The sequence below is a fragment of the Cervus elaphus genome, chromosome 2 (genome assembly GCF_910594005.1).
Source record: "Cervus elaphus chromosome 2, mCerEla1.1, whole genome shotgun sequence".
In the NCBI taxonomy this organism is placed as follows: Eukaryota; Metazoa; Chordata; class Mammalia; order Artiodactyla; family Cervidae; genus Cervus; species Cervus elaphus.
In genome coordinates, this window is record NC_057816.1 from 7944149 (window position 1) to 7956543 (window position 12395).

Here is a 12395-nt window from a genome sequence, read left to right on the forward strand (position 1 = left end):
TAGGGGCAGCCAGGGGTCCTTGGGCAGTAAGAGGCAGAAGCCAGGCAAGGGCTGGGAAAGGCACCTTACAGGCGCGGGCGGGGTCCCGCTTCCCTAGACTCCGGGCAACCCGGGCCCGACGCTAGGCGTGGCCAGCAGAGGGCGCTGAGGCCCGGGCCCCGCGAAGGTCCTGCTCCCTCGGTGCCCGAAGTCTGGGCCCACGGCTTCCCCTTCGGCTCGCCCCAGCCCCGGGCGCTGCCACGCGGTCCGGCCGGCCGGGGGGTGCGGGACCCCAGGGCAAGAGGCTAGGGCGATTGGGTTTCTGGAAAAGTCATTGGGGCTGGTTTCGGATGTCTGCTCGGTTTCGGGGCCCAGGCGCCAGGGCTAAGGACCTCGAGAAGCGGGAAAGAACTCGGATGCCCTGAGACTAGAACGCCTGGGTCCCTCGCGGGGGAAGGAGGTGGGCCTGTGGAGCAGCGGCGGGCACCGGCGGCCTCTGCGCCTTCGCATTGGCTGAGCCGCTCGTCTGTTAGCGAGGTATGATCCAATGCGCGCGCTCGGGGGGCGGGCACTGGTGCTGATGCTGCCGTCAGTCGGTGTTGCAGGGATGCGGCGGCGGGAGCAGCCGCCCTGACTCGCGGAGCGTCCTCCTCTGAGCGGCACCGCGGCGGGGCGGGTGGACCGGCAGGCGGGCGGGGACGTGGCGGGGAGCGAGAGAGGCGCGAGGCGGCCGACGCTGCTGGCCCTGGTTCTGCCAACCGCCGGAGACGGGGCGGCCCCGGGGTTCTGATCCCCACCCTCCTCCTGGCGCCCCCAGAACCAGGTACGGGGTAGGGGGGGGGGGGCTGCGGCGGAGACGGGCAGGGGGCGGGAGCCGATCGGGGGAGGGGAACGATTGGAGGGGCGGGGGAGGCAGGGAGGATGGATTGGGGGGCGGGGGCGCTGCCGCGCTGAGAGGGCTGGCTGGGTGACAGCGAGGCGGCTAAGCGGCTGGGGGGGTTGGGGATAGGAGGCTCCCTGTAGAAGGGGCACTGGCCCCGAGCTGGGGTGAATGGAGGGGAGTGGGAGGGATGGTCACTGAAGAAGGAATGGGGCGAGAAGGAGGTGCATCCGGAGGGCTTGTGAGGGAGGCTCTGAAGGTGGGGTCCCCAGCCTATGCTCTAGCCCCAAGGGCTGGAAGCAGTGCTCATCCAGAGGGAATGGGGAGCTGTTGTGCTCTGAAGGGTCTGCAGGGGAGAGATCAGCGAGGAACTGGGCTTCCTGGGGGGAAAAGAGGGGGCTGGAGAGGGGAAAGGAGAGAAGTGGAAAGACAGGGAGCACAGGGCCAGGCCAAGAGCTCCATACTGGGGGGCACCACGGAGGACCAGGCTTTCCTGGGGGATGGGAGCCAAGGGGAGAGGAGGTTATTGCGAGGGACCAGAGGGGAAGGGGCCAAGGTGCTCCAGGCAGAGATGGGTATGTGCTGGTGGAGAGCCGGGAAAGATGGGGGGCCTGAGGGATAGGAGCGGAAGCTTGCGGGGGAAGGTTGGGGGTGATGAGAGAGGGAGACTGGGAAATCAGTAGGAGGGGGCTGTGCTGGGGTGGGAACGCGCTGGGGGCGGCGAAAGGGTTATGGGCAGAGAGTGCTGCAGGGAGAGGAAGCTGCAGGGCCCTGGGCTTGCTCCCCACCCCCAAAGAGGAGGGGACCATTCCTCACGTCCCAGCCTTCTCCCCAGTCAAGGAGCCATCTCTCTGCCCTGGGTTCTTTGGGCTAGGGTTTGAACCCTTGAAGCCTTGATGGGCCCTTGGAGGCTAAACTGGCTTTGGGGGGCTGTTGTCTTCTCTACTCTCCACCCCCACCTGAGTCCTGGGTGAAGGAATTCAGTGCCTCCTTGAACCAGCAAGGGCTGGGAGGGGACTCTTTATTGGTGCCTGGAGGTGAAGGGGGAAGCTGTCCAGACCTGGAGTGATGAAATCTGTCTTAGGGTGTGGGTCTCGGGTCTCCAGTCCTCTTGACTGCCTCGAGGCTTCCAAACACTTCTGGCTTTTCTGTGCTGGGGGGTGGGGTCATTCATTTCTGCCCCTCCCTCTTGTCCACCTTGCCAGTGTCTAGGTATTCCTTTCGGGGCAGGGTAGACTCCTGGGCCTTGCATTCTCTATCTTCTGCCAGAGAAGTAGAAAGAGAGGAGGAGAGAGGAGGAAAGAGAGGAGGGAGGTCGGCTGATCTGTTCACCGTAAGGCCGTCTGTTTTGTGGGGCTTTGGCCACTCAGGTCCCTAACTCCTCCTGCCTCCAGGAATGCTGGAATCCGAGGCTGGGCTGGATCTTTCTAGGGGCCGGGGTAGAAGGGTCTGGCTGGAGAGGTTCCTTCATTCCTGTTAGAGGAGGTGTTCTGAGATCCATTGTGGCCTCCGATCCTCAGGGATGGGCAGGACTGACTGGCAGGCAGAGGCCAGGCGGGCGGTCACAGCGTGGCTGGGGAGTTCTCTCCGGGAGCCCGGGCCTCTGCTGGCTTCTCAACCTGGGCTGAGTCCGCACTCTGGGTTCCTGAGAGGAGGGGGCTGGGTTCTAGAGGGGATGGCGGGGATCTCTTTCCCCTCCAGGCCCCCAGTCTCTATCCAGCTACCTGCTCCTGCCCGCCCTTGCCAGTGACACAGACAGCTTGACACGGATACGTATGCTTGGTGACACCCACCCAGACACACACCTACACAGGCACACACACCTGCGTACACAATACGCCTCCTAGCAGCACACCGCCTACACTCCCCGCCCAGAGAGACAGCCACCTCGCTGCCTGCCTCAGAGACCTCCCCCGGGTGCCCTGCTCTCCTGTGACACCCTCGGGGCCCCCACGAGCCCCCAGAGCCCCAGGGCCACGCTGTCAGCTCTCACCCTCGGATGCACGCAGCCCCCGCTCCATCCAACCAGGCACCACCTCAGATTCGTAGAGCCGTCTCAGACACACCTGTAGTCTCCCGACAGACCTTCACTCCTGAGACACACCCTCTCCTCACAGAGAGCCCCCCTCCCATCATTAAGTACCATGTTCTCTCCTGGGTCCTAAGCACTTTGCCCCAGGCTTTCATGTGCGTGACCACAGCCCCTTTAGGTCTGACCTGGTGCTCAGCCACACCTGTCTTCCTCAGATCCTTCCCATTTCTAGGCCCCCCGCCCCCAGCACTAATCCTCACGCGTGGGGCCCTACCCCCGCCTGGTGCCAAACTATCCATTCATTCTCAGCCCCCCGTGGGGACGCCGCACCTGACACCTGAGTGTGAGCCCGCTGCACCTACCCTGCCACTCCATCTGCCCGGGCGGCCCCTGGCCTGGGCCTGTCCACACCCGCAGGGCTGCAGCCCTCAGAGACTCATTCAGCAAACAACCTGGCACGTGCACAACACCTTGATCCTTCCAGAGCCCTCTCTGCTGCTGCCACGGTGGGGTGGGGTCAGAGAGAGGCCGTCTGGTCTCAGCTCTGCCCATCCGTGAGCCTCAGTTTCCTCATCTATAAAATGGGGGGGGGGTCCCCATCTACCTCATGGGGTTCTTTCGAGGAGTAGGCCGGATGATCATGATGACAATAATAATAACAATGACTGTATTCACAGGCATTCTTTGCTTTATTGCACTTCACAGATAATTACGTTTTTGGCAAACTGAAGGTTTGTGGCAACCATTGTCAGATGACGGTTAGCGTATTTTAGCAATAAAGTATTTTAAAATGAAGGTATGTACACTGCTTTTTTAGACACGATGCTGTCACACATGGGACTATAGGATCATAGGCTACCGTACAGTGTGACTGGGAAACAAAAAATTCGTGTGACTTCCTTTATTGCAATATTCACTTTATTGTGGTGGTCTGGAACTGAACCCGTGGTATCTCCAAGGTTTTGGAGTAGGTACACTGTCCCTGCCATGAGCCTGGCTCTGTGTTAAGCACTCTGTGAACTTTGTCTGATGTGTTTGTTCTGCCCCCAGTAAACGGCAGCTATTTCCATGTTCATCACGACCTTCCACGTGTGCACATACACCTGTCATGGGTGCTGTTAGGATCGTTCCCAGGCACCTCCTGCTTACTCACAAGGCCACCCCTGGAAGCCGTCTGTCCCCTCTGAATTGCTGGGATGTACGCACCCAGGGCATCATCCCTCAGCTGTGCACAACACGGGGTGGGCACGGGGGTGAGCTCACGCCTTTCACCACCTACCTCAAACACCCTCGCTCCGGCCCCCAGTGCATCGAGTCATTCATTTGCACCTCATTCCCCAGCCCACCCATCTCCTCAGCCCCACACACCTGGCAACTGCCTCGTCATGCACATCATGAGCTGCCACTCTGGTGCCCAGACCCTTTCAGGCTTCTCTCCATGAACATGAACACCTGCTCAGGGGGACCCTCGCACACACACACCCACTCCCAGCCGTGCTGCTCTGGGACCTCCACTAGTCTCCAGACCCATTCAGCTCTTTCCCACCTTCCTCGGTAGGAAGAAGTGCCTGGCAGTGTGGGGAGGGTCCAGGGGACAGAACCCTAGTCCCAGCTCTGCCCCGACAAGCTGTGTGACCTTGTGGAGTCTGCCTTTGGTCAGCGCCCTAGCACCCACTACCCACAGGTGGACTGCAGCCTTGAGCCAGTGGGGATGGGAGCTGGGGGTGGGTAGGGGTGACTCAACTGCCCTCAGGATCTCCACCCTCTCTTCCCCCGCAGAATCCTGTCCCATAGAGATGGCCACTCAGAGGCCCCTTCTTGTCTCTTGAGTGTGTTTCCCCATTTGTAAAAGGGGTGCAGTTATAAGGTCCGCCTTGCTTACTTCTCTCATCCCACTATGGTGAGAATCAAAGGAAGCAAGAAACACATGGAGTTTTGCACACTGTAAAATGCTGAGATGAGTTTTTAAAGTGATTATTTATACAACACATACTTCTCCATGTTAGTCTCTACGAGGCACTGTTTCAAGTGCTTTACATATATCAATTCACTTTTGAAAACACAACTAATATCTCTATTTCACACATAAGGAAACTGAGGCCCAGAGAAGCTAAGCAACTTGTCTGAGGTCACACAGCTTAGAAAGGAGTAGAGCTGGCATGAACCCAGACTCCTGAGTCAGCGCCTCTAATCCCTGCACTTTCTCAGTTTTGCTTTTGCCCCCAGCTGAGATGTGTCTGAACATGGACAAGCCGGAGGTCTTCCCTTGTCACTTCTAGGTCATCAGGGCTGGAAGGCGGGAGCAGGAAGCGGGGGTGGGACTTATTCTTTGCTTACTGATCTTGCCTGAGGTTTTGGGGAGGAGAGAGGACCCTCCAAAAAACACCTTCTACCACTGAAAGGGCCCTCAGAGCTCGAGCTGTCTGATGCCCCCTCCCCTGTGATTCAGGAGCCCCTCGCTGAACACCTCTGAGTGGTAGTCATCCTTCCTCAGCTCACACACCTCCACAGACGGGGAACTCACCCCTCCCCCCGACCGGAGGCAGCCTACTCCACTGTTGGCTGCTCTAGATTGCCGGCAAGTTTCTCTTTAGCTTGAGCCAAAAATTCCCTCCCCATAACACACACTCTCCCACCTGTCCACAGGCTGCCTTCTGGGGCCACCAGAATGTGTGTAAACCCAGCTCTTCCTCCCTGATGCCTGGGGGAGGCCCCTGCTGTCACACGCCCAGCTGGCGCGCGAGAGAGGAGAGCCAGAGAGAGGCTGGCGTTCCCATGGCTGGAGGTGTGTGTGTGTGTGTGTGTGTGTGTGTGTGTGTGTGTGGTGTAGACATCAGAGAAGGGACCGAGTGGATGCCGGGAGAAGACCTCTAGACAGGGGCTCTGCCGGAGTGGATGTGGACAATCTAACCCTGAAATTCACATCCGATCATTCAGTTTGTGCTCCTGGTGTGGGGGCGGAGGACTTTGGTCAGACTGGAAGGCCCAGGAGTGGAATAGTGGGTACATGGGAAGCGTTTAGAATGGAAGTCCAGCGACCTTCATTTTAGTCTTGCTTCCTCCATGGCCCTAGGGCTGTCGTTGCTCCTCTCTGGGACTTGAGGGATGAACTCTTTGAGCTCTGCGGTCTGTCTTTTGGTGCCCCCCGGGGCAGACTCAGAGTCTGGGTTGTCTGAAGGGGGCAGGGCCCCAGCGAAGGTCAGGTCAGAGAAGGGTGAGCTGTCTGAGCCTGACACTGCCCTGTGGCCTGTGGCCGGTGCAGGGCAGAAGAAAGGCCACAGGTGTTGGAGCCAGCTGACCCTCTCCTGCTCTTGAACTTGGGGAAATGAATCCATCATTTGAAGCTCAGTGTCCCTGTCTGCAAGCCTGGGGTGACAAACTACGTCCTAGCACGGGAGGATATATAAGACAATGCTGTGGTGGTCCAGCCTGGCACCTGATGAGCACTGGAAAGCCCCAGAGTCACAGCCCAGATGCCATGCTGGCACTGGTCTGGTCGTGGGAAGATGAGCAGGAGGCTGTCAGGGCCCAGAAAGAATCTGTGGGACAGGATTCTGTGGGACTGAGAGTGGGCTGAGGTCCTGAGAGCCGCTGAGTCACCCCACCCCCACCCTGTCTAGCTCCTATCACCGGTGACTCAAGGCTGCAGAGTCCACCCGTGGGTAGGGGGTGCTAAGGAGCTGACTGGGGGGAAGAATCCCTGATGGCAGGGGAGAGGTCTGTTCCCTGGAGGAGCAGTGGCCCTGGGCCAGCAGTGGCTGGCGGTGTACGCTACACTGATGTCACTCGGCAGGCAGGATATCCCAAGGCTGCTTCGGCCAGTGTCTCCGCGCTGGCAGTGGGCACTGGAGAAGCATAGATCTTGGGGAGCAGAGCCTGGACACTGCGGGTGCCAGGGGGCTTCTACTGCGAGGCATGAGCATGGGGGAGGGGCCGTGCTCAACCCCAGGGACCGTTTACTTGACGTAGCTGTGCAAGGCCCTGGCCCCGGCCCACGGGGAGCAAAGCTGCATGCCAGGAGTTGAGGAAGGAAGGAGCATCCTGGGTTAGCAGGAAGCCCCTGTGTCCGGGGAGGAAGAAGCTTGGTCCTGGACTGGAGGAGGCTGAAGGGAGGGGACAGGGGTGGTGAAGAGCAGCAGGTTTCTTGGGTGCTCTAGGGTGGGGTGGGGTGGAAGGACTCAGGTGTCCACTTAGCTCACGCTTCTCTTGGGGTTATCTTTGCCTGGCAAGCCTGAAGCTGCCCCAGTGGTCTCCGGAGAGAGGATGCAGGGAGGGCGGGGGCTTCCCCCCGGCCAGCCCTGTAGCCCCTGGGCCCCGGCGCTGAGCCAGGCTGGTCCGTGCTGCAGAGCTGAGGGCTGTGGGGAGAATGAGTAATGAGCCTTGAGGGGCCGCAGGCCCGGCCCCTCCCGGGGTCACTGCAGAAGCCCGGGTTCTGCCCCCACAGCTGCTGCCAGGCACCTGCCTGCCCACAGCACCCGCTCCCTTGCCACACTCTCCCTCCACATCTGGGCACACAAAGACCCCTAGAGTCATCTTCTAGACTCTTAACCACTTTGCCACCGCCATTTCCATCCCCCAAACAGGTAACATTCCTCTGATCTTTAGGACCCAGGCAGCTGCCTTCCAGCCTCGGGAGGCCTCCTCCGCCATCCTTCACTGTCTGCCCCCCGCCAACTTCCTGAACCAGGGAGACCCTGCCCCTAGGCTCTGTCAGCAGGGACCCTCTCTCCAGAGGGTGGGGTATGTGAGCAGACAGAGACACTGGGTAGGGGGGCGGCACCAGGGAACGAATCCCCCTCCTTTTCCCCCGGCTGAGGGGTGACTGGACAGCAGCACGAAATCCTATTCCTTCTGCCAGCAGAAATCGATAGCTAATTAATTCCCTCCCCAAAATAGTGTCTGGAAGTAGGGGTGGGGGCTGGGAGAGAGGCTAGGCTAGACTGAGACCCTGTTGCCCGGGGGCGGGGGGGTGCGGGCGGGAGTATGCCATTCTCTGGTGTCTAGAGCTGCGCCTCTTCTGGGGGGTCTCTGACTGCTCCTTCTGAAGAAGAGGGGGTTTGGTCTTTCCCTCCCCAAGCCTGAGGGTCCCTTTCCCCTGCCCTGGACTGGGGTGAGGGTGTGTGTGTGTGTGTGTGTGTGTGTGTGTGTTGGGGGGGTAAGGGCGTCAATCAGGCTGGGAGCAGGTGCTGCATTTAATTTGATTGGCTAATTAGCCCGCGCATGTTAATTATCTCTATTACCCAATGAGGAGAGGCAGTGGCAAAGCTATATATAACCAGCGACAGTGTTTGGAGAGAGAGGGGGTTGCCTGCCTGGACTGCCTCCCTTCTTGCCTGGGAAAGGGCAGCCCTTGGAGTGGGGCTGGGGCAGGACTGTAGAGACTCTCTTGAAGGTTGTAGGGTTGGGGAGGGGGGAGTCAGAAGGAGCCAGATGGAAGGACCTGAGAGCTGGATTTGAGGGTCTCTTGGAGGTGACTCCTCACTCTCTACTGTCAGCCTCCTGAGGCCTTCTCTGCCCCATCTTCTTTCTGCATGCATATCGCTCCAACCATCCTGTCCCCCAACTCTTTGCTCACCTTTCACCTGTTTTTTTAGGGGGGCCTTAGCTCGCTCTCTCCCTTCATACCCCTAGCTTCCTCCCATGGAGGGAGGAGACACCTCCATCCAACCTTCTCTCTCTCCAAGGATCCGTCTTCTCTTCTTCTGGCTCACACCTCTCTGAACTACACCTGTGGCTGCCCTGCCGTTTGTCATGCTGGAGTCAGAGACACATGGATCTAAGTCTCAGTTCCCCTCTGACTGGCTGTGCGGCCTTGGGCAAGTCCCTAGACTTTAATATGTGGGATTCCCCAGTGGTTAATGGGAATAATGGGACCTCTCAGACTGATTAAGTAAAATGACATTTGTAAAACTGCTCAACATCCGGGGTGTTGATAAATGCTGTTGGAATTTGGAATTTAATTTTCTCTCTCTTCTCGCTCTTTTTTCTCCCCATCAGACCTTCTGTCTCATCCATTATTCTTCTCTTTCATGCGATTTCTCTTTTTCCTCTCCCCCTACCCCTTCAATCTTTCTCTGTCTCTTCCTAAACTCTGGCCTTTCTCTGCTTCTCTCTCAGACTTCACCCCACCTCTTTCCCTTCCTCCCTCCCCAAAATAAAATCAATGCAATATTCAGGAGGGTTGTTGGATATAAATAATTACGACTCGGAGTTTAACGAGATGCAAATTCCCCTCCCCGTTGTGGGGTATAAATTGCTCTCTGACAGCCAGTTACAAGGGTAATCATTTCAGAAAGACAATTTTATGCAAATTAGGCTGCCTGCCTCCTGGTGGCTCCCCCAGCCCTGGATGGGTAGGAGGCTGGAACCCAGGGGTGAAGTGAAGGCCCAAGTATCAGCCTAGGTCCCAGGCTGAAGACTGGGAGCTGAAGCTTGATGGCGACAGACATTTAGGTTCAGGAAGGACCTGGGCTGGTGAGCAGGGGGTTGGGGCTCAGGAAGGGGGTGAGTGTGGTTTTGGGGGAATTGTAGATGCAGAATCAGGTGCCTGAGTCCTTGCATGGAAGGAGACGGCTTGGGGCCTGGAAGTCTGGGTCCTGGCTGGCTTCTCTCCCTTGCCTCCTTCCCAGCCAGGTTACCCAGGGATACCATCGATGAATTGGCATTTAATTAATCCCAATGAATTATTTAGCAACTTCATTATCCAGCATCAGGAACTGATGAGAGAGAGCCCATGGCAGGTAGTGGGACCATGCACAGAGGTTGGGTGGCTCAAAGAGGAAGGGGCTGTGCTCAGCAGCTGGAGGAGTCTCTAGGCCTCGCCCACAGGAGCTGGCCCTGGTCCTGATGGGAGGCGAGGGTGAGGACATCCGGACTGGGCTGTTACTGGACTCTAAGGTGTCACCTCCCTACCTGTCTACCTCTTAAACCCTAGATGATGCCCCTAGAGAGTGTTATCTCCGCCCCTCCCCCCCACCCCCCAATACTGGGTCCCGTGTATTCCCCTCCTGGTGGCGAGACCCTCTCCAGGTGGGTCCTCCAGTTCTAAAGGGAAACAGTTGAGCTTCTGCGAGTGTGAACGGGGAGCCAGACACCAACGACGCGTCCCCTCCTGCGAGCTCCTCAGTAACCCTTTCCTCTCCGTTTCCCCGCAGGCCTCCCTCCCCCATCTTCCGTCGGAGCCCGCAACGGGGGAGGGGCGCCTCTGCCACCGCTCGGGGGAAGCCGGCATCTGGACCTCTGCGCGCCTCGCCCTGCGGTCGGGTCCATGGCACTGTGAGCCGGCGAAGGAGCCCCGCTCGGCGCGGGGGGCGCCCGGCCCCCTCCCTGCCCAATGCGCCCGCGGCTCTGAAGCCTGAGCGGGGCCGGGGGCCGGGCGGGGCCGGGGCCGCCGGAGGCATGGCGCCCGGGAACCGGTGGCGGCCAACGTCGCTGCCGCTGCTGCTGCTGCTGACGCTCGCGGCAGGTGCGGGAGGCCTGGAGTTCGGCGGCGGCCCCGGGCAGTGGGCGCGCTACGCGCGCTGGGCCGGCGCGGCGAGCAGCGGCGAGCTCAGCTTCAGCCTACGCACCAACGCCACGCGCGCGCTGCTGCTCTACCTGGACGACGGCGGCGACTGCGACTTCCTGGAGCTACTGCTGGTGGACGGGCGCCTGAGGTTGCGCTTCACGCTCTCGTGCGCCGAGCCTGCCACGCTGCAGCTGGACACGCCGGTGGCCGACGACCGCTGGCACATGGTGCTGCTGACCCGCGACGCGCGCCGCACCGCCCTGGCGGTGGACGGCGAGGCCCGCGCCGCCGAGGTGCGCTCGAAGCGGCGCGAGATGCAGGTGGCCAGCGACCTGTTCGTGGGAGGCATCCCACCCGACGTGCGACTCTCGGCTCTCACGCTCAGCACTGTCAAGTACGAGCCGCCCTTCCGCGGCCTCCTGGCCAACCTGAAGCTGGGCGAGCGGCCCCCCGCGCTGCTGGGCAGCCAGGGCCTGCGCGGCGCTGCCGCCGACCCCCTGTGCGCCCCCGCGCGCAACCCCTGTGCCAACGGCGGCCTCTGCACCGTGCTAGCCCCCGGCGAGGTGGGCTGCGACTGCAGCCACACGGGCTTCGGCGGCAAGTTTTGCAGCGAAGGTGAGCCCGGGGGAGACGCCGCTGGGTGCCTGGGCGCGGGAGTGAGGGGCGGGAGGGTTGTCCGGGATCCGGGCCTGTGGGGGGCACCTGCGGTCCGCGGGCTCCGGCACAAGGGCGAGTGTATGTACCAGCACGCGAGTTGTGAGGGGCGTGTAAGGACCCCTGTCTCAAGGAGAGGGCGCACGTGGTCAGCCAGGGAGCAGGACAAGCGGCCGGGTGCCCCAGGTGGGCGTGACCTGCCGGCAGGTCCGTTGTGGGCGCGGCCTGTGTGGGCGTGGCCTGTGTGGGCGCGGCCTCGTGAGCCCATCCGGGGCGCCTCTCCCTAACCCGAGGGAGGGTTCCGTGGCGACCTGTGGGTAGGACTGTGTAGTGAGCGAAGGCTCGCGAGAAGATAAAGGACAGGCCCTTGAGGGCGTGTGGGTCGGGTGTGTGAGGCGCCCGCGAGGGCAGGTGGAAGAGCTCTGTGTGGGCGGGGCCTATGTGCGGTAGGGTGGGGCTTTGTGGGCGGGGACGGTGGTTTTGGGGGCGGTCCAGTGAGAGAGTCCTGAAGGCTGTGTGGGGCTTGTAACCTCCTGGCGCTGGGTAGGGCTGTGAGAGTGAGAGTGAGGGGCCCGGGGCCTTCGAGCGCTGTGGGGAGGGTCGGGCCGGGCGGGGCCTAGGAGGCGGGGGCGTGGTCTGCCCGGGTGGGCGGCGCCACAGCCTGAGGGTCCGCGCGCCGGCGGGAAGCTCTGCGTGAGAGACCCCGACTGGACCTGCGCCTGAGGGCCCGGGAGGGAGACCTTTGGGCTCGGGGAGAAGAGCCCACGGCGCGTGCGAGGGTGGGTGGTGATTTTGAGGCTGTGACTGCACGCGCCAGGAGGGTGGGAAGCGAGTGCTTCCAGAGTGAATGAAGCTCGAGGGAGAGGGTGGCTGAGGCCTCTCAGGGTTGGTGACTAGAGTCGCCGGTTTTGATAAGGGGGAAAAAAAATGGCTGGTCGTCTCTCCCGGGTGAGAGACTGCAAGCGGAGCCTCGCAAGCGTGGGATTTGGAAGGGAGACTGGGGGGCTGGAGAAGACTGGTGAGGACTCTGGAACTGGGTATGAAATCAGGACTTGAAGGGGAGGTTAAAGGAAGGTTGCATCCAGTACCCGGGATGCAAGAGGCCTTGATGAGCAAGGTGGGGGGACAAGGTCGACGGTGGCTGCGCCAGGCCTGGGGTGGGGTGAGGTTTTAGGGGAGTGGGCAAGGGAGGGATTTTGAGGCCCCTGTTGTACTTTGGTCTGGCTGGGGAGTCCGGGCATAGGCACCTCCTTCCTCCCTGGGGTGTGGCAGCCGTTTGGAGCGGAGGTGTGCAGCCCTCTCCTTCAGTCCCCCTAGGAGCCCTGGGCTGCTTAGCAGTTGTG

General features: G+C 60.8%; 2 protein-coding genes across 18 annotated transcripts in view; one reads left to right on the forward strand and one right to left on the reverse strand.

Annotated features, from left to right (window-relative positions):
* Nucleotides 1-93: 93 nt before the first annotated feature.
* On the reverse strand, nt 94-10291 carry LOC122705958 (formin-like protein 14). Its single transcript, XM_043921219.1, has 4 exons — nt 9986-10291; nt 1133-1239; nt 372-1021; nt 94-284 (listed from the first exon to the last, which is right to left on the reverse strand). The coding sequence occupies exons 1-4, from the start codon at nt 10289-10291 to the stop codon at nt 94-96; spliced, it is 1254 nt and encodes a 417-aa protein (XP_043777154.1).
* NRXN2 (neurexin 2) overlaps nt 571-12395 on the forward strand; it is a 110301-nt gene continuing 98476 nt past the window's right edge. For all 17 annotated transcript variants that reach the window (XM_043927418.1, XM_043927488.1, XM_043927474.1 and 14 more), the window contains exons 1-2: nt 571-802; nt 10046-11013. In XM_043927418.1, coding sequence (XP_043783353.1) covers nt 10290-11013 — 724 coding nt within the window. In that variant the 5' untranslated portion in view covers nt 571-802; nt 10046-10289. The remainder of the gene's footprint in view (nt 803-10045; nt 11014-12395) is intronic.

Bases quoted from the DNA above. Each gene is read 5' to 3' on its own strand.
- LOC122705958 (XM_043921219.1), bottom strand. From the start codon at position 10,291: ATGCCTCCGGCGGCCCCGGCCCCGCCCGGCCCCCGGCCCCGCTCAGGC. The intron at 1,240-9,985 runs GTGTCTGGCTCC...TTTTCCCCCCAG, and splicing joins CAGGAGGGGACGCGTCGTTG to GAAGCCCAGTTCCTCGCTGA. The intron at 1,022-1,132 runs GCTGGGGACCCC...CATTCACCCCAG, and splicing joins CCCTTGGGGCTAGAGCATAG to CTCGGGGCCAGTGCCCCTTC.